The sequence below is a fragment of the Heteronotia binoei genome, chromosome 5 (genome assembly GCF_032191835.1).
Source record: "Heteronotia binoei isolate CCM8104 ecotype False Entrance Well chromosome 5, APGP_CSIRO_Hbin_v1, whole genome shotgun sequence".
In the NCBI taxonomy this organism is placed as follows: Eukaryota; Metazoa; Chordata; class Lepidosauria; order Squamata; family Gekkonidae; genus Heteronotia; species Heteronotia binoei.
The window spans coordinates 45,105,257-45,125,897 of NC_083227.1; the positions used below are offsets into that span (position 1 = coordinate 45,105,257).

General features: G+C 41.4%; 1 protein-coding gene across 1 annotated transcript in view; it reads left to right on the forward strand.

Annotated features, from left to right (window-relative positions):
• Positions 1-20,641, forward strand: part of LOC132572421 (monoacylglycerol lipase ABHD6-like) — an 87,527-nt gene that overhangs the window by 54,847 nt on the left and 12,039 nt on the right. Inside the window, exons 2-4 of the mRNA XM_060239398.1 lie at positions 8,721-8,877; positions 12,576-12,689; positions 14,304-14,436. Of these exons, the coding sequence (XP_060095381.1) occupies positions 8,721-8,877; positions 12,576-12,689; positions 14,304-14,436 (404 nt within the window). The remainder of the gene's footprint in view (positions 1-8,720; positions 8,878-12,575; positions 12,690-14,303; positions 14,437-20,641) is intronic.

Below are 20,641 nucleotides of genomic sequence, written 5' to 3' on the forward strand. Positions count from 1 at the left end.
CCTCATCTTCAGTTTCCACTGCAGAGATTCTCTTATTTGACCTTTGTCCTGTTCAGTTTGCACTGCCGCAGTGACGTTGGTCTTGCTGGACTTGCAAAATTGCTATACACCTTCAGTTTCTACTGCAGAGATTATCTGCAACTTTGATTCTGTACTGCTGGGCTTCTATTGCCCTTGCTTTTTTGGGTTTTTTTCCTCCATTGGAAACAATGGAGGATGGGGGCACCTTCTTGGGAGGGGGTGTAAATTGGAACCCGTAAATCCAATCCTCACCAAACTTTGAGGGCAAGTAGAGGAGTTATCTGGACATGTTTGGGCTAGATGACCCTGGAAGTCCCTTCCAACTCTATGATTCTATGTTTGGTATCTCTAGCATGCCAGAGGGTCATTCTACCATGTCACAAACTGAACAAGTTCATTTAGCTCTTTAAAGTTTGTGATGGTTCATGGCTCATGAACCAGCCACACCATGAACTGAAATGAACTGCATTTTCCTGGTTCATGCCTTCTCCCTGTTGCTGATCCCAGTCTTAAATCACAAACTTTCCCTTTTGGTGTCCTACAAACACCTCCCCATACTTTTGGCTGTTCGAGTGACAAGTGGAAGAAGTTTCTCAGCTCTCAGATATATTAAGAACAGACTGAGAGGTACTGCAGGTGCTGAATAATTATAAGTAATCTTGCCCACAAGTGGAAAGGATTAGTAGCAATTATTAATTCACTGAATGAAAACGTGAAACAGAAAAGTAGTACTTATAAAGACAGGCAAGGAAAAGACCAGTCAATGAGCATATGAGAAAAGTTGTGTATTAGTTTACATGAAGAAGTTTTTTTAAAAAAAATTAGCAAATGTTGGATATAAAGGAGAATAAATTTTAAACCATGTAGGGATGGTATCTCAATTTGGACAGGCTAGTTAAATTTTTAACGTCAGTCAAGTCATTTATCTTATACCAGCTGGGGAATGTATGGGAGGAGTGGAGGCAACTGATGCCACCAACTGCAGAATTAGTTTGTTTTTAGATTGTTATATTGTTTTTAGATTGTTTCATTATGTGAATCTTATTTTAACTGTGTATTATTGATTGTTGTTACCTGCTCAGGACTAATAATAATAATAATAATAATAATAATAATAAGTGCTGGAGGTGCAACAAGCAATCAGCATATTCTCACCAATGAGAAACTCAAACGATCTCCATTTGCTGGTCCTTTGATCAGAACAAACTTGATAAGAAATGATTTCCATTTAATCCTGCAGATTAGAATTCTTTATAATTGATTTGAAGTTCTGAATCAACCTTTTCCTGTGAATTTGCTTGCACTGTTTTTAAAATACACATACTCCTGTATTTCTGTTTTAAGAAACAGAGAGTCATTATATAGTCTATCCTCAATCCCAGTGTTCTAGAGAAGAAGATAGTAATCCTGAAGTCAAAACAGGGAAGCATGTCATGGATACAAAAGTATATTGATCTACAAGATCACCTGTTTACATTCCACTTTCAAATAGGTATTTCAATATCAGTTCATAACTGGAAATGTCCATCATATTTATTTATCTATATATGCTTTAATTAGGTAGCACTCAGAATGATGTTTGGAAATGAGTTATATTACAATCTGATGACAGACCTGGAGCACTGAAGTCCAGCAAAGTCCAGGGAGGAGTCCAGGGGAGGGACGGTGGCTCAGTGATAGAGCATCTGCTTGGGAAGCAGAAGGTCCCAGGTTCAATCCCTAGCATCTCCAAAAAAGGGTCCAGGCAAATAGGTGTGAAAAACCTCAGCTTGAGACCCTGGAGAGCCGCTGCCAGTCTGAGAAGACAATACTGACTTTGATGGACCAAGGGTCTGATTCAGTATAAGGCAGCTTCACATGTTCATATGTTTAAATGAATATAGGGATCTGAAATTCACAGGGAAATGTTCCTAGCATTTCTTCTCATCTCAGCCTAAATCCCTGACTAAAAAGGCTTTTGTTTTTTTCGGAGTAATGAAAACACTAGGCTTTTCTGCATTCTCATTTTCCATACTTGTAAATTCCTGTTTATTTTTTTTTGGGGGGGGGAGGGAGGTGTCTGTTCTTCATGTGTTTTATTCCTTCTAGTGACTGATTTAATATTACCACGGTTTATGTCCAGCACAAAAATGTGCAGTTTATATCTGCAGGGAAATATGCCTGACATAAAGAGTGGCCCAATCGAGACATACGCGGCGGAATTCAAATTGGCTTACAATAAAAGCAAAACATTATTAAAACAAAATTAAAAACAACTGTTATAAACCCTATTGCAGAAGTTGCAAAACCTGATTAGCTGGGTTCTTGTGCACACACCACTAGTACACAGAGGCAGCAGTCTTAAGGATACTTTCCTGGAAATAAGTTCCATTGAAAAAAGTAGGGCATCCTTCTTAGTAGATCTATTTAGGATTGCTACCAGAAGCTCATTAAGTCTCAACTGAAAAAAACAAGAATTGAAAAAGGCAACAGCAGACAGTTTGCAGAAGATGACAGGTGTGAGAAAATTGTGACATTATGTGAGAAAGCCATGTGATGATGCAAATCAGATGCATCTGAATTAAGTTGGAGGCATCTCAACAGCTTGCCAAATAATCAATCAACTTCCTGCTTGTAATCAATGGGTTGGACATCAGCTGAACCAGCATGATGATTTAAAATCCACGACTCTTCTCTGACTAACCTCACTAATGACTTCAGAGTGTAGGTAGAAAATGTAGCCCTGCAATTATTTTTATTCTACTTCCAGAAACATTTATCACTGTCCTTGAATTGCTTGCTGAAGGAAATGATGGATACATCCTCATAGGTGCATTAATGGTTTCCAAGGGCCCTTGTAAATGTATTTACCTGAAGGCTTTTCTTGGGAACATAACTGGCCTCCCTTGAAACAGGTAGCATGTTTTATTTATCACTGCTTAAAACAGATCAATGAATTGGCTCCTCAGATCTGGAATATCATAAATATGAACATTTAAACCTGTATATTTGACATGCCACCTGGATCTATGCCTAGTAAAATATGCCTAATGAAGTATGCTCCAGATCAATATCACAAGCTATATCTGATGTCACTCTTAGGGCAAAGAATGTAAGAACATAAGATAGGCCATGTTGGATCAGGCCAGAGGCCCATCTGGTCCAACACTCTGTCACACAGTGGTCAAAACCCAATGGACCCACACCCACCAGAAGAATTCATGAGGAAATTTTAGAATAGATATCTGCTTATCTGCTGTTTGACTATGGAAAGGAAATGTCCCCTGTGCAAGCACCAGTCCTTTTTGACTCTGGGGTGACATTGCTTTCACAACGTTTTCATGGCAGACTTTTTACGGGGTGGTTTGGCATTGCCTTCCCCAGTCAATTACACTTCCCCCGCAGCAAGCTGGGTACTCATTTTACTGACCTCGGAAGGATAGAAGGTTGAGTCAGCCTCGAGCTGGCTATCTCAAAACCCAGCTACTGCTGGGGATTGAACTCAGGTCATGAGCAGAGCTTAGGACTGCAGTACTGCAGCTTTAACACTCTGCGCCACGGGGCTCTTCTTGTTTGACTATACTGAAAAGTTGCATTTGGAATTCTGATTCTATTTCTGTCACATTTTACTTTTGCTTGTTGTCTATCAAGCAATCTTAAGAGTTGCGCCAGTTACCCATTGAGCCTTTTCATTTCTTTTGGGAACAGGAGTGGTCTTTGTAGATTCTTGCCATTGGGCGTTTTCACACTGACCTTAATCGGCAGCGACGTCCCTCTTCACCTCGCAGGATCTGCGCGGATTTCGCACCAATTGCTGCGGAGCACCCGGAAGAGCCGCAAAGTCCCGCGGCTTTTGCGGCGCAAATGGAAACCGCCAAAAACCAGTTTCCATTTGCGCTGCAAAAGCCGCGGGACTTTGCGGCTCTTCCGAGTGCTCCGCAGCAATTGGTGCGAAATCCGCACAGATCCTGCGCGGTGAAGAGGGATGTCGCTGCCGATTAAGGTCAGTGCGAAAACGCCCAATATCTCTAGTTTCGGGATAATATGTCTATTTCAACTCATATTTCTCTGAGCTCCATAAAAAAGGGCACAAAGGAGGACAAAAATCCTACTGGAGGAATGTCCAATTACCACAAGATAAAGTAATTATCCCCTGTAATAACTAATTAAACAGAGATGTTAACAGCAATGCTATATCCTGTAAAGCTGGCAAAACGGGTAACACCTGATGGCACACCATCATCCCCACACTGACTTTTTCCAACAGGAGTTTGCTTACTTTGAAGGCTCCTAGGCTGGAGCAAAAGAGGCATAAATAGCCTGCTGGCAAAAAGTGTCTACCCAGCAATCATACAACCAGATCACACAATTATGAAACTCCAAATGGGACCTACTGTCAACTGCAAAAAAGTGAACCAGGGCCCAAAAGCATGAAATGAGGACCTTATTGTCAAAAAGTGGGATACAAATTGAATACAAACAAATGCATCAATATGTTTTGATGAAAATATGACCATCATCATCCCACATATCTTTCTGCATCTCTCCAGTATTAGTTAGATGAAAGAGGTCTATGGCATTGCTTAGCCTGTATAATGTTTCCTGGCTCCTTCACTATTTAAATGGCCATCACCCATGAGAGACAGAGAATTGTGGGGTGTGATGATAGGGGTTGCATCCTCCATCTTGTTCACCTCTTCTTGGTGAGTGCACAGTGGGATGATGACAACCATGGATAGTTTGGACTTGCGTGAATGGCCTGCAGCTAATGTTCTGGTTCAAACAGCTTCTCTGTTCTGAACAGCAGGGGGGGGGGGGGACTGGAAAAGCAATGTAAAATGAAATAGTTTGCATCAGGGGGAAAGGCTTTGCTTCCTTTGCTTCCTTTTTTTGATGTCAGGCTGCAGCTGACTTATGGCAACCCTGTAAGGTTTTTAAGGCAAGAGATGTTCAGAGGTGGTCTGCCGTTGCCTGCCTCCGTTTTGCTTGTATTCCTTGGTGGTCTCCCATTCACACAGAGACAATCCGGCAATCAGGAACTATCTCTGGGGCATGGGGATTATTGTGGCAAATCTTCTCATTCCCAAATATGGCACCACTGCAATATTTGTTTATGCTACAGGGACAGGTTGTTGCAACTTGCAGTTGCTTTGCCTGATATGAGAACTAAATCATCTCATTTATCAGAGAAGAGGCAGTATTCCCTGTGGTCATGGCTGGGTCATTGAACTAACTGACTAGTATTGTGAAGGACAGAATTGTTTGCAGTGTATCTCTTTGTACCTGCACAGTTGGTTTAAACCTTTACTATATTGCACGCATCTTCTTTTCTTTAATCCTGAGTGTTCACCTTAAGGAGTCAGTTTGGTGTAGTGGTTAAGTTTGCCGGCTCTTATCTGGGAGAACCGGCTTTGATTCCCCACTCCTCCACTTGCACCTGCTGAGATGGCCTTGGGTCAGCCATAGCTTTCATAGAAGCTGTCCTTGAAAGGGCAGCTACTGTAAAAGCACTCTCAACCCCACCTACCTCGCAGGGTGTTTGTTGTGTGTGTGTGTGTGTGGGGGAAGATAAAGAAGATTATGACCACTCTGAGACTCTGAGATTCAGAGTATAGGGCGGGATATAAATCTAAAATCTTCTTCATATCTTCTTTTCCCATGTTATCATTGTCTATTCTGTGTTTTTGCTATGTATAGGTGGAAAAGAACTTTACAGGCAGACATGGACTCCATTTCACTCAAGACTCCTCTAACATTCCTAGGCTTCTTATTGATCAGTTTTCTCATAATCTACTTCCTGTGGCCTGCAGCACTGGTTAGGTTGATGCGGTGGTAAGTGGTGAATACCTAGGAATATATCTGGGAAAGTTACTAAACCTTTTTGCTAACAGGCATGTTTGTAAACAAGAATTATGAATATGTGAACCCATGTCTACAAAGCTATCTTCAATCCTGGGATGTACTTGAATAATGGAATTTGAATTTGAATATTTGATTTCTATCATGTTTGGCAAACAACCTTCTAGAAATAAATGGTCTATGCAAGGACAAGATTTTTAAAAATATATCTTTTTATTTTAAGAATAAATAAAAGGTACAGAAAAAAGAAAGTAAAGAGGGAGTTGAAAAAGATCTTCAATATTTACAATGATCAAGGATTTTCAAGGGTATGGTTAATGTATAATATAAAAAGCATATATGTCAAATATAACCTTATTCAAAAATATTTTGTTCCCTAATTTTTTATATTCTTATCATTGTAGCTATAACAAAAAATAGAGAGAAGGAAATGGAATATAGTAAAAAAAAATTAATTCTGTTTCCATACACTGTGCCCGTTTATTTAAAATAAAATTATTAAATTAAAACTAGAGGTTCTATAATCTTCAGATATTAAGTATATAATCTTAACATTATATTCATACTACTTTCTTCTAAATTAAACCACATCAATTCTTAGATGATTTTAAAGCATTATTTTAAACTATAATTGTAAAACCATACAAAATGCATCAATGAAGCATTTTAATAAAATAAACATATAGGGAATATTGAATATATTGACACATATAGATTTGCCTGACAAATTAGCAACAATGTTTTAGTTGCTTCTTAGGAATCAGACCCAATTTGATAGTAGCTTATATCTTCTCTCTTCAAGGTTTATCTAAGGTAGGCATAATAGGCTTTCTATCTTTCCTCAAATTAATTAATCATTTTTTAAATTTATATAGTTTGTTAATCTTGCCATTACCGCATATTCAGCCATTTTGTCTTTCCAGTTCTCAGAGTTCGGGAATTCTTCTGTTTTCCATTTTGTTGTCAAAGCTACTCTAGCTGAAGTTAACATATATTTAAATACTTGTGAAATTATTTCGGTATTGTCTGGTAAAATTCCCAACATAGTCTCTGGTTTCATAGTAAATTTAATTTATTAAAAAAATTTTCAGTTTCTTAACGCAGGTCTTTCCAGAATCTTCTTGCTTTTTACATGTCCACCACATATGGTAAAAGACACCATCTGCCACTTGACACTTCCAACAAGTCCCTTTGTAATACTTATCCATCTTCTCAATTTATTTCATGGTGATGTACCACTGAAAAAATAGGGGGATCTGCAGGACTCATGATGAAGGCAAAATCCACTCTTCTCCCTCTCTGTGGTGATAGCCTGCTATGGGGAGGGGGGCATCAGGCTTTCAACTGAAAATTTATAGCACACCCTTTCAGCTCCAAGACTCCTCTGATTGTTGGCCAATGCTGGCTTGTGCAGGGGAAGTTAAATCTGAAATCCTATTACACTTTCCTCTACATACCTCCTATACTGACCCTACTTACTCTCCATGCCACCAATGCCTCCTCCAACCCATCATCACCAACACTACCATCATTGTATTCCCTCCCAAGAATACAAACTGGGAAGCCAGTTTGGTATGGTGGTCAAGTGCGTGGACTCTTATCTGGGAGAACCGGGTTTGATTCCCCACTCCTCCACTTGCACCTGCTGGAATGCCCTTGGGTTAGCCATAACTATTGCAGGAGTTGTCCTTGAAAGGGCAGCTGCTGTGAGAGTCCTCTCAGCCCCACCCACCTCACAGGGTGTCTGCTCTGGGGGGATAAGATATAGGAGATTGTAAGCCGCTCAGAGTCTATGTTTCAGAGAAAAGGGTGGGGTATAAATCTGAAGTCTTCTTCTTCTTCCCATTACCTCCTCCATTACCTTCATCACCATCACCTGCCTTTTTCCATCATCAACATTGCCACCAACTGTGCCTTCCATTGCTACCACAGCTTATCATCACCACCATTGCCACTTCTCCTTCTCCTCTCCTCCCCCCATCTCCTCTGCCACCTCCTCTCATCTTGCCATTGCCTTGTTCCCACCTACCAGTCATTCTGCCATTTTCTCCCCTTCTCCTTGGATGTGCCTTCATTTTTTTCCTTAAGTGCCCAGTTATGCTAATCATGATCTCATGAGATGTTGGCTGGCATTTATTTTTAAGTCACCATGTATGCACATGTACATATACTGCTTCTCCTGTTTCTGAGGCTTGTAAAGCCTCTCCATCTTAATTTACTTTTTGGATTTTTCTGCAAACCTTGGGTTATCCTCAAATTTTTAGAAATATCCCTGCTTTCTGAGCTTAACCCTAGTATTTTAATTTTGTGATCAACAGAGCAAGGTTCTGTATTAAATATATGATTTTGCTTACAATCACAAGAACACCTTCCTGGGAGTAAGCTCTAGAAATAAGTAGGGTTTACTTCTGAATCGACTTGCTTAGGAAAGAATGTTCAATTTAACATAGAAATTATGTCTAACTCTTAGGTTTTTTTCTCTCTGATGCCATAACAATAAGGCTGACCATTCCCAATAGAATATGTACCAGATTTTGATTCCATTCTCTAAGACTGGCTTTCATGAGGCTACGTTTCCATACTATATATCATCTGTGTTTCTTGATGATAAATGATTACCCTCCTAAGCAACATTTGCTTCTATGTGGGAAGGGAGGATGTCGTACATTGTTTATTATATTGACTATTGTATGATGACTCAAGAACTATGTAAAATGAGGCTTGAGGTGCGCTTCTGGCAGTAAGAGCTCACGTTATTGTCAGTGAGAAGAGTGTTAATGTAGCAGTTAATGAATACCAGAAAAGTAAAATAATGATGGCAATGAATTCTTGCAAATTTATCTTATCCTCTTTGCTTGTAGGGTTTCCCCAAAGATACTTGGCTTACAAGTGAGATACGCTGAGCATAATGGCTACAGATTCTGTTACTACTCCCGAGGAAAGCCTGGACTTCAGCCCTCCATGTTGATGCTTCATGGGTATGCATTTGATAAAGACACCTGGTTAACAAACATGAATGTAAGTTTCTGCTTTTCCAGAGAACAGTGATTACTGATGGTGTTGATGTGCTAGTGTGTACAGATAAATTCACCTAGGCCTGTTATCTGTACATGCCTCCCCCATTACTTTAAGAACCCCCTCTTCAGCTTCAGCACCAAGCTACTTCATTAAAAGCTACCTTTACTGAGTCAACAAATTGCATGGTGGGTCTTCCACTTTTCCTACCACCTTTGTACCATTTTGTCTTTTTCAATAAATCTCCACCTTGGACTCTAGCAACATTTGCTTATGCTTAAAAATCTTTCTAGTTCCTTCATGGCTGCCCTTCCAAGTCTCAGTCTTTCTCATTTCTTGGTTGCAGTCTCCCTTTTGGGTGATGATTGAGTCAAAGGATAGAAAATATTTAACAATTTCAATTTCTCCATTGTCAGCCATAGTCATTGCTTTTGTCTTCTTGATGTTCAGCTGCAATCCTGATGTGGCACTTTCTCATTCAGCTGTAAACTATAACTGTTTCGAGTCTTCACTATATTCTGCCAATAAAGTGGTGTCATCTGTGCATCTCAGATTGTTCATGTGCCTTTCACCAATTTTCACTTTACCTTAATCTAAATTTAATCCAGCTTTCTTTATGATATGTGCTGCATACAGATAGAAGAGATAGGGAATTAAAACACATCTTTGTCTGATACCTTTGCCAATTGAATTTCCCTTTGATTTCTTAGATGTCATTGACTAGATCTCTTGTTCTTCTTTTTTGGTTTATTATTGTTGTTGTTGTTTTTATTGTTGTTGAATTTATTTATTTATTTTATTTATTGAATTTGTTTAATCGCCCATCCCAGCCAAGGCCAGGCACTGGACAATGTATGACAGAATAAACAATACAAAATCAATAAAAATTCTAATTAAAACATTTTCAAAAAGTTAAGCCAATAAAACTCTAAAAGCCCATGATGGTGTCCCACTGGTTAGATTCTCCTTCCAGACTATCAGAACATAGGGTTGCCAAGTCCAATTCAAGAAATATCTGGGGAGTTTGGGGGTGGAGCCAGGAGACTTTGTGGGTGGAGCCAGGAGACATTGGGGGCAGAGCCAGGAGCAAGGGTGTGATAAGCAAAATTGAACTCCAACGGAGTTCTGGCCATCACATTTAAAGGGACAGCACACCTTTTAAAATGCCTTCCTTCCATAGAAAATAATGAAAGATAGGGGCACCTTCTTTTGGGGCTCGTAGAATTGGACCCCCTGGTCCAATCCTTTTGAAACTTGGGGGGTATTTTGGGGAGAGGCACTAGATGCTATACTGAAAATTTGACATCTCTACCTCAAAAAACAGCCCCCCCAGAGCCCCTGATACCCGCAGATCAATTCCCCATCATTCCCTATGGGAATTGTTCATGGAGGTGCATAATGGCTGTGGGGGTGGGGCTTCCCCCGCTGGCCAGCTGGCTGGGGGAGGGGGGCAACCTGTAAAACCGGGGGATCCCCCGCTGGGACCTGGGGATTGGGAAGCCTATCAGAACATACTGTGGGGGGGGGAGGATGGAGTAAAATTTCTTAAGGGGGTGGCAGAGAAGAAGGGAGGTGCCAGCCATTGTTGTCCGTAATCAAAAGTCTGGTGGAACATTGTTATTGTTATTAACATTTCTATACCACCCATAGCCAAAGCTCTCTGGTCATTAATAACAATATGAAACAATAAATTGTAACGAATAAAAACATTAAGAATTAAAAATTGCATTAGATAATATAAATATTAATAGAAAATAAACCAGTAAAAAAAAAGTTTGCAAAGGCACTTGCTTAATTGTGCCAGGTCCCTGAATGATGGTGGATTTCTTTAAAGGCCTCTATAAAGTGGGCTATCTTAACCTGTTGCTGAAAAGATGGCAGATTTGGTGCCAGTCAGGCTGCAGTAGGGAGGTTGTTTCAGAGATTGGGGGGGGGGGGGAAATGCCATGGATATGGCCCTTCCCCTAGTTGTTATTGTCTGATCCTCTCAAGGAGTTGGCACCTGGAGGAAGGCCCCAGAGGTTGAGAGTAGCATCTGGGTAAATTGCAGCTGAGAGAGGCGTTCCAACAGGCATTGAGGTCCTAAGCTGTGTAGGGTTTTATAGGTTAAAACCAGGACCTTGAAATGAGATCAGAAACATACAGGCAGCCAGTGCAGGTGTGGCAGAACTGCTCTTATATGTTCAGACCTCTGGGTCCTGGGTCCCTGTAAGTAATCTGGCCGTCGCATTTTGCACCTGCTGCAGCTTCCGAATCATCTTCAAAGGCAGCCTCATGTACAGTGCATTGCAGTAATTTAGTCTGGAGATTACCAGAGCATAAATTACTGAATCCAGGCTATCCTTGTCCAGGTAGGGTCACAGCTGGGCCACCAACCAAAGCTGTTAGACAGCATTCAGAGCCACTGATGTCACCTGAGCCTCAAGTGACAAAAAAGGATCAAGAAGCATCCCCAAGCTATGAACCTGCTCCTTTGGGGGAGTGTGACCCTGTCTAGAACAGGTTGAACACTTCCCATCTGGTCAAGGGAATCCACCAACAGTCTTGTCTCCCAGAGCATGCAGCCTTCTATTTCTTTGCACTAGTTATTATAATAGTTCTCTTTTTCTCTGTGTGCAGGTAGCTGAAAAGCTGCATTTAGAATTCAGTTGCTGTTTCCTTTTACTTTTCATCGATCCTTAGCAGAATCGCAGAATCTATCCTTAGGAAGAATCGCACTGCTACAGCACCAATCCCAAATCAGACTTTTCCCTGCAGCCACTGTGGCCGGACCTGCCTGTCCCGCATTGGGCTTGTCAGCCACCAGCGAGCCTGCAGCAGACGTGGACTACTGCACCTTTCTTAAATCTTCGTTGGCGAAGTCAAGCCGAGAGATCCTTAGCAATTTTAAGAGCTCTGTCAGTCATCCACTAATGCATTTTCTTTCTTTTGGCTACATGAATAGTCTTTATACATTCTTCCTTGATAATGTCTCTGGTTTCAACCCACATTTCTTCTGGTTCACATTCAACTGAACTTAGTAATGCAAATCTGTTCTTTGTATGTTCTTTAAAATATTCAGGAAGGTTATTTGGATTGTACTTTGGCAATGTGATTGTTTTACTGGTTTTTTTCCTCAGCTTTATTTTGATGTTTTGGAATTAACAATTCATGATCTGTTCCACAATCAGTTCCTGGTCCTGTTTTAGCAGAGGCCAGAGGTTCTTTATCCAATTATGTGATCTATTTGATTTCTCTGTTGCCCATCCAGTGATGTCCACATGTGCAACTGTCTGTTCAGTTGCCTGAAAGATCTGTTTGCAATGAGCAAAATTGTTGGCTTCACAGAATTCTGAGTCTCTCTCTTGCTTCATTTCAAATCTTCTAGTTCAAATCTTTCAGCAATGTTTTATTCTGCTTTATTTCAAGAAGGCATCCTCTTTGTATATGCTTCCTTTTTCTGTAATATCTTTGGCACCCTTTTGATTTAGAGTGAGAGTTTATGATAGTTTTAATTCCCACCAGATTAGCACACAGCCACTCATCAAAGATATATGGACATGTTCACACAATCATGTTAACAATTCAAATATATCAAAACAGAAATATAGATGGAGAAAGTGGCATGGGTTGTCAAATGTAGATAAATGGACATGCTAGTGAGATTGGTACATAACATCTGAGTTTTTACTTAAAACCAACTGTTTTTTCTCCCTTCTAAGTTCCTTCCTAAGAATATCCATGTGGTCTGTCTTGATCTGCCTGGTCATGGGGGAACCACTTGCTTGCCAGGAGATAGCTACACTACATATGATCAGGTGAAAAGGCTACATCAGGTAAGGCCTCTTCCTACATGTACTCAGATGTTTTCCAACCTGAAGACTGACAAGTGAAAGGTTCTACTAAAAATGCTTCTTTGAGGGCCAGAGATTCATATCGATCACCTATGTCATGGTAGTCACTGCGTAAATGGGTTGTTAAGAGGAACCCACTTACATATTTCTCCAATGACTTGTTGGCCCTTTGCCTTTGGCAGCTCAGAGGAGATTTCAGGCTTCAGATGTAACCAAGGAGATATAAGTGTTCCAGATGACCTCTGAGTCCAACAACCTACTTGAACATCTGATAGTAAAGAACAAAAGAAGCAGGGCTTTTTTTATAGCAGGAACTCGTTTGCATATTAGGCCACACCCCATGATGTAATCAAACCTCCTGGAGCTTACAGTAGGCCTTGTACTAAGAACCCTGTAAACTCTTGGAGGATTGGCTACATCAAGGGTGTGTGGCCTAATATGCAAAGGAGTTCCTCCTACAAAAAGCCTTGAAAAGCTATACTACAAGGGACAGAGTCTCAAAAGAATCATAAAGTTCTTAAAATAATATTTTTAAAAAATTGTCTCTAATTTAAAAATGGGCTTCAAACCCTGAAAAAGTTTTAAGATTTTCCTTGTGGAGTGCAAACAGAAACAAAGAACAAATAAAAATTTACATAACTATCACACTTCTAGAGCCAGAATAGCTATAACAATACCGGCGGTGAGGGTGGGAGGAGACAAAGAGAGATTTTTTTTAAAAAAAAAACTGGGATGGATTCACCAGACTTGTAGGTGATGTAAAACTGCAAACTTTTATCAGCTATCCATTCAGATAAGATTCAATAACCTGATTAATCAGGTTGAAATACTTTCTGAACTGCCCTGCTAGTAGCCAGTTGTAGCTACGTGAACACTCAGTATCCTGGAAGCTAGATTAACTTCTTTTCCTTTCAAACTAAACAACCAAAAAGACCCATTAGACCAAACTTATTTTTCTACAAAACCATCTATCTGGGTAATATATAGCTGCAGACTAACAAATCAATGCTGAATAGAGTTCCAAAGGATAAAATTTAGCTAGGTGATTGAGAAAGACACCATGCTTGATGGTACCAGGGCTTTTTTTGTAGAAATAGCCCAGCAGGAACTCATTTGACAGCAAGCCAGTCGGAAATGTATTCCTGTGTGGTCCTGGTCAAAAAAAGCTCTTGGTGGTACTATAAGCTTCTAAGAGGCACAGAAGAATCAACAATGAGGTATACTGCTACTTCTCTTTAGAGAAGGTTGTCTATCAAGGCAACCAAGGCAAATTCAGTACCAAAACTGGGTCTGAAACCACATTGACATGAGTATAGGTAAACTGTATCATCTAAGAAAGAATGAAATTGTCTAGCTACCACTCAAGTATCATCCCCAAATAAGGAGAATTTGTTACTAGATGGCAATAGATTCAATGCACTGGATTTCAGGCACTGCTTTTTCAATCTCAATAGCAGTTACAATTGCCTGCTCATGATCTTTTATATCCTCTTCAGATGCTGCGTACATCCAAGATCTTCCTTTAGGAAATAGCTCAAGCCAGTACTGTAATAAATGCCGAATACTCTCTCACTTCAATCACATCTCTTTTTCTAGTTTGTTGAGTGCACTGGTCTGAACAGGAAACCTTTCCACCTGGTTGGTATCTCCATGGGTGGAATGGTGGCTGGGGTCTATGCTGCTCAATATCCATCTGATGTCTGCTGCGTATCCCTCCTTTGTCCAACTGGTGAGTGTTAACATGCAGTCAAGCCAAGGAGAGCTCTGAAGCAGCTTATGCCAGAATGAAGAAGTCAGGGTATCTGCTCCACTATCCATAGAAACATAATCCGATTATCAGGGTCAATTGCAACTACCTGAGATATTTTTTATTTTATTTTATTTTATTTGTATCCCGCCCTCCCTGCCGAAGCAGGCTGTAAATTGAAGAGAACCTCCATTTCCAGAGGAGTTGTATTAAGAGTTGCAACAGAAAAACTCTCTGAATGCCAGAGCTTTTTTTGTAAAAAAAAAAACTTCTTGTAAAAAGAACTTCTCTGTATATTAGGCCGCACATCCCTGATGTAGCCAATCCTCCAAGAACTTACAAGGATCCTCCAAGCCCCCTCCCCATCACCCAGTCACGGTCTCCCCCCTCCTAGAAATACTTCTGCTCTGACCTTGCACAACTCAGTTGTTAGGAAAAGGAGCGCGTCGTGGGAAGTTCTGCCTGCGAGTTCCTGGCCATACAGACTTAGAGTGAGGGACAGGCAGGCATGTTGGTGACAGGGTTTACACCTCGCGGTTGCTTTGACAGTATCTTTGACTTGCGAGGGAAGAGAGAGGTCTCTCCCCGGGGGCAAACTGCTCTGGTTTCCAGGTCTCCACAGGTTCTGGGCTCCAGGAGGCTCTGCATGTGAGAACTGTCACCCATAGCTGGGTAAGCTCCACTGTTCCCCCCCCCCCCGCCTCCCCCTCCCCTCACTCTCAGCTGCTCGGTGTGCGAGCGTCTCTGGCACTTGAAGCAGGCAGTGGGCTCCGGCAGGGGGCATTTGCTGATCCCGCTCCCTGTGCTGCCGCCTGCTCCCTTCCCTTGGTCTGCCCTCTGCCACATTCCCAACCCCTGGCAGGGCATGGTGTGTGTGTGTGTGGCAGCTGCCCCATTGCGGGGAGGTGGGTCAGAGACTGTCCCTTTAAGAGAGCGCCCAGCTGAAACGCAGCCTGCTATTCCAGCCGCCGCCCCTGCAGGTGCTCTTGATCTCTGTCTCCATTTTGCAGGTGGGACTTCAACACAGATGCTGCTGCATGTGTTGCTCCACCCCCCCCCCCACTCCCTCAGCTGCTTCTGCCCGCCGCTTGGAGCAGAGCCCTGCCCACGGCGAGACTGTTCAGCACGCACCAGGGAACCTATTGCACTCTGTTCCAGAAAAATAAAGTCTGAGCTGTGCCCTCTGTTGTCTCTCCTGCATGGCATATGCTGCACATTCCTGGGACAATGCCCCCCCTCTGTCAGTGGCCTCTCTGAGGGAGTGCCTGGGAGGGGGGCAGACTTTGTTCTTGGGGATGGGGATTGGGCTATGAGCCACCACGCTTCCCCCCGCGTGACTGGACAGGAGAGGGGGGGGGTGCTGCCTCTCAGCCTGCCCGGGCTGACGGCCTACCCGACCACAGGGCTGCTTTGTGCTGGGCACATGGGGGGGCGTTGCTGAAGTGGATGCATGCCCAGTGGCTCGCACTCTGAGTTTTGCGGTGGTGGTGGGTAAGTTCCACTGGAGTGAGGGACAGGAGGTGTTCCTTGCACATAGCGGGGGGCGGCAGCAGGTCAACACGGGGGGGGGGCTCTGGGTGGTGGTGTCTTTTGGACTTGGTATGGCCACTCCGAGACCCACATTCCAGCTGCTGTCTAGGACAGGGAACTCCTGCACTTGGCACTTCCTGCTTCTCCGCGCATGCCCCTGGGTGCCAGCCTGCCATTGGCAGAGTCTCTGACAGCGGAGGGAGTGGGGGGATTGACAGCCTCTCAGGCGCAGCTTTCCGCCCCCTCAACTGGTCAAATGCAATGGGCTGGCCAATCCCGTGGTCCCCTGTGAGCCTGCACCTCCCCCACCCCTGCCTTGGCAGTGGGCCAATGGTGTGCGCCTGGGTGGAATCGCCATAGTGACGATTTCTCTCTCGCTTGTCGGGCCCCTCTCCCAGTCTGGCGTACCGACTTTTCTTTGGAAGACAACGAGCAGTGCCGTAGATCCGCCCATGCCCGAGCGCCCACCCACCACGGATGTCTGGATTGGGCTGCCCAGGTGTAACAGTATTTTTTTTAATTGTTAAGAGTAATTGAGAATGCTCATTTCATTAATCTCCTCTGAAGCATGGAGTTAACTGACAGTATCCTTTGCTTTGAGGTGGGGTGCTGTATTGTGTCAGAAGAACACTAATACATTACATTCACTATTCCAAAAAAGAAATACACTAAAATACAGAGGATGTTTAGCCTTTGGTGAGAATACAGATGTAAGAACTGGATGAGTTTAACATGTATAATAGGATAAGAAATCAATATCCCTGTTAATTCCTGGGGACATTCTTGTTCTGAGTTTTGTAATAACGTGAAGTTCAGCAATTTCCCTTCCCATTCTGTTCCTGAAGTTCTTTTGCAATAAAACAGGTACTTTGAGGTCACCCATTGACTGTCCTGGAAAGCTGAAGTGTTCTCCTACAGGTTTCTCGTGATTCCTGGTGTCAAATTTGTGTGCATTTATCCTTTTGCATAAGGTTTGTCCTGTTTGTCCTATGTAGAGAACTGAAGGGCACTGTTGGCATTTAATGGCATATACTATAGTTTTCCCCATAATTAAATCCAAACATATTGTGACCTGTAAACTTACCTTGTTATTGCTATTTAGTCTTTGCATATGTCCAAACATCTTCATTAAGCAGTATCCGGGCTTTTTTAATAACAGGACCTCTTTTGCATATTAGGCTACACACCCCTGATGTAGCCAATCCTCCAAGAGCTTACAGGGCTTTTAGTACATGGCCTACTGTAAACTCCAGGAGGATTGGCTACATCAAGGGTGTGGCCTAACATGCAAGAGTTCCTGCTACAAAAAAAGGACTTGAGTTTTATGCTAATTTTCTGTTCCCCTATGTAGAGGCATCTGCCTATATATATGAAGCATTAGCTTCCATTTCTATGTATCTGAAGAAGTGTGTGTGTACGCAAAAGTTCATACCTTGAATAAACTTTTGTTGGTCTTAAAAGTGCCACTAGACTCAAAATGTGTTCTGTTGCTTCAGACCAACACGGCTGCCCACCTGGATCTATTTTCCTGAAAAGTGAATAACGTGATGGCAAATTTTTCAAATGTTCTGTATTTAGTTTGCCATTTTCCATGATGCAATAGAAATGATTGGAGGTGGTTTCCGGGTTTTGGCGACACGGCGTTGAGAGCGGCTCAGACTATCGTGTCCTGAGCTGCCCTCAAATCAGCACTTCAGAAGGGTCACCCACGAAGGACGACCCGATTCTGGGGGTCAGGACGACCTCCAGAAGGTGTGTGGATCGAGCGGTAGATCGGGGAGACCAGCAGAGGCGGCTACTCCCACGATCCTGCTTTCCTCAGCCTCTCGGTGACGATCGCCATTTTTAAATGGCACAAGAGTCAGCCACCTGTTTCTCTTTTTACTTTCTCCCACTCTACATTCCGGATCTTCAAGTGTCACAAAGACAGAAACTTCTTACTGATGTAAGTGTGGTTTTTTTTAACCTCATTTTAATATTACTTAGGACTGGCATTGGCAGCGAAAAAGAAAATCAGGAGCAGATTTTAAGTAAAGCAAGAGACTGAGGGGCGGGGGGAACGCTGCCTCTTTCTCTTACAAGGCTTGAAAAAGTTTGCACAACCTGATATTTGGAGAGTACCTGCATGTAAGAGATCTCATCAATTTACAATGGATGTTTGAACTTGAATGGTTTCCTTTAAACACTTGTGGGCTAAGAAAGTTTTTGGCTTCTGGGGAAGAGATCTATGCTGACAGATCTGTGAGCTGGAGGATCTAGATGTGCTTTGAAGAATCAGTGCAAGTGTTTCGATGCAATTCAGAAGCATGTAAAGAAATATTAAAAAACTGTTGGGGATCTGATACTGTCTATAAGATAAAATAAGATCTCTGGTGACAACAAGAGTACTTTGGAAAAATTTTTTCTTGGTTTTTGGATTTTTTTCTTAATTGATTATTTGATCTTTTCTGTGGATACAAAGCATCATTTGGTATTTTAAACTTTTTTTTCTTTTTTGGTACTTTACATATCTGTGGCTGGATTATTTTTTTGTTTGGATATAGTTGCAAAGTTTTTTGGTTTGGGTTTTTATTTTTGGGCACCTGTGTGCTTTTATTGTTGGATTTTCTTCTTTTCTAGCTGTGGATTTCCTTTTGGACATCTGTTTGGATTACAAATAGGGCATTCAGCCTTGGATTACAGTAACAGGGTTTTTTTCGTTATCTGGTTTATAGAATTTTTATTGGATATATCCATTTTGCTTTTGTTCTGTTTTTTTTTTCCTGGGTGTTGGTGCATCCTGGACCTGGTTTGGCTTATTATAACACAATTTAGGTCTCATTCTTGGATTACAAATAGGGTATTTTACCAATTTATGTTTTGCATCTTTTTATATATGAATACCAGTTGGAAGTGTGGTCGGTGTCTTGGATTACAATTGAATAACTCTAGCTTCTTAAAGCAGGCAAAGGCTACATATGCAAAGAACTGAGCTGAACGGAATTGTTTTCCTTACTGACTATCTGTTGTGTTGAACTGAAAAGAGGTTTTTTTAGTATTGTTTTGACTGGCACAAATTGTTGATAGAGACCAGAAAATTGTTTTCTTTTGTGAGCTGTCTGATAGCAAGTATACTCTAGGACATAGTTTAATTTATTTGGCTTAAACAAGAACAAAGAGTTCCAAAACAAAAGTAGAAGTGGTGTTGGTTTTCTCGCTTGGTGTGTGTTTTCATTTTCAACAGAAATGAGTGGACCTAAGGATTTTGTAAGGGAAAAAGATAATAAGGAAGGAAAATAAATATTTTCTTCACCTAATCCACCAGCTGGGCCAGGAAAATTTACACCTACGCAAGGAGACATGAAAGAAGTGCCAGCTGCTTTAATGAATGCTATAGCACAGCTAACTAGCAAAGTAGACAACATAGGTGAGCAGATGATAGAGATTAAAAAAGAGCTTGTAGAAATTACCAGACAGACAACTGAGACTAATAAGGTCTTAAAAACATGGGCGGGCCAAATAACAGAGACTACCCAGAAGGCAGAGTGCATAGAAAGAGTACAGAGTATACAAGACTCCAGACTTTTACAATTGGAAGTAAGAGCTGCTTATATGTTGAGGTTCCAGAATGTACCAGAGGAAAAAAAATGATCTACAGAAAATTTTAAGTGAGGCTTTGGCTGAAATATTACAGGTGACTCCTGAGAAGATGGAAGAGGAATTTGACCTAGTTAGACGGGTACCCTCAAGTTACACAAGGCGAAATAAATTGCCCAGCAAAGTACATTTGAAATTCACAAGGAAGAGGATTAAAGATGAAATTCTAAAACAATTAAGAGATAGCCCAGTGACGATAGCCGGAAATATGGTAAAAATTTTGAGAGGGGTTCCATGGCCTGTGAGGCAAAAGAGGAGAGAGTATCAAGAGTTAACAGATTTTTTGAGGAGAAGAGAAATACCATATATGTGGTTAATGCCAGAGGGCCTACTTTTTACATATCAGGAGACCAGATACAGGATTAACTCCATTTTTAAAGTGCAACATTTTCTGGAAAGAATGAATGGAAAAGAAGGCAACGAAAAGAAAGATGAAGAAGAGGAAGAGGGTGAAGTTTCTGGGGAAGAAAATCCAAATGAACCATGGAGATACCATACAAGGCAGCATCTCAAAAAAGATAAGGATAATGTAAATCCATAATGGCCTCAATAGTCTCGATTAATGTAAATGGACAATTCTCCTGCAAAAAGGAGGAAGACATTTAGATATTTGGCAAAATTGGAAATGGATATAATTTGTCTGCAAGAAACACATATTTTAACAAAAGATCAACATTTCTTGAAAAACAAAAAATTAGGTAACCTATTTGCAGCAACAGACAACAATAAGAAAAAAGGGGAGTGGCAGCATATATCAAAGACAAATTTAATCCACAATTGAAATTTGCTTCGGAAGATGGAAGAATCTTGTTAGTAGAAATTACTGTGGACAATTAAAAAAAATCTTATTGGCAAATGTTTATGCTCCAAACGACAATCAAGAGAAATTTTTCCAAATCTTACATTCCAAACTAGTAAACTTGGATTATACAGAATATTGTTTAATAGGAGACCTTAATGCTGTTCCAGATAGACAGTTGGATAAAAAAAAATGTCCAAACAGATGAAATGTAAAGGTTCT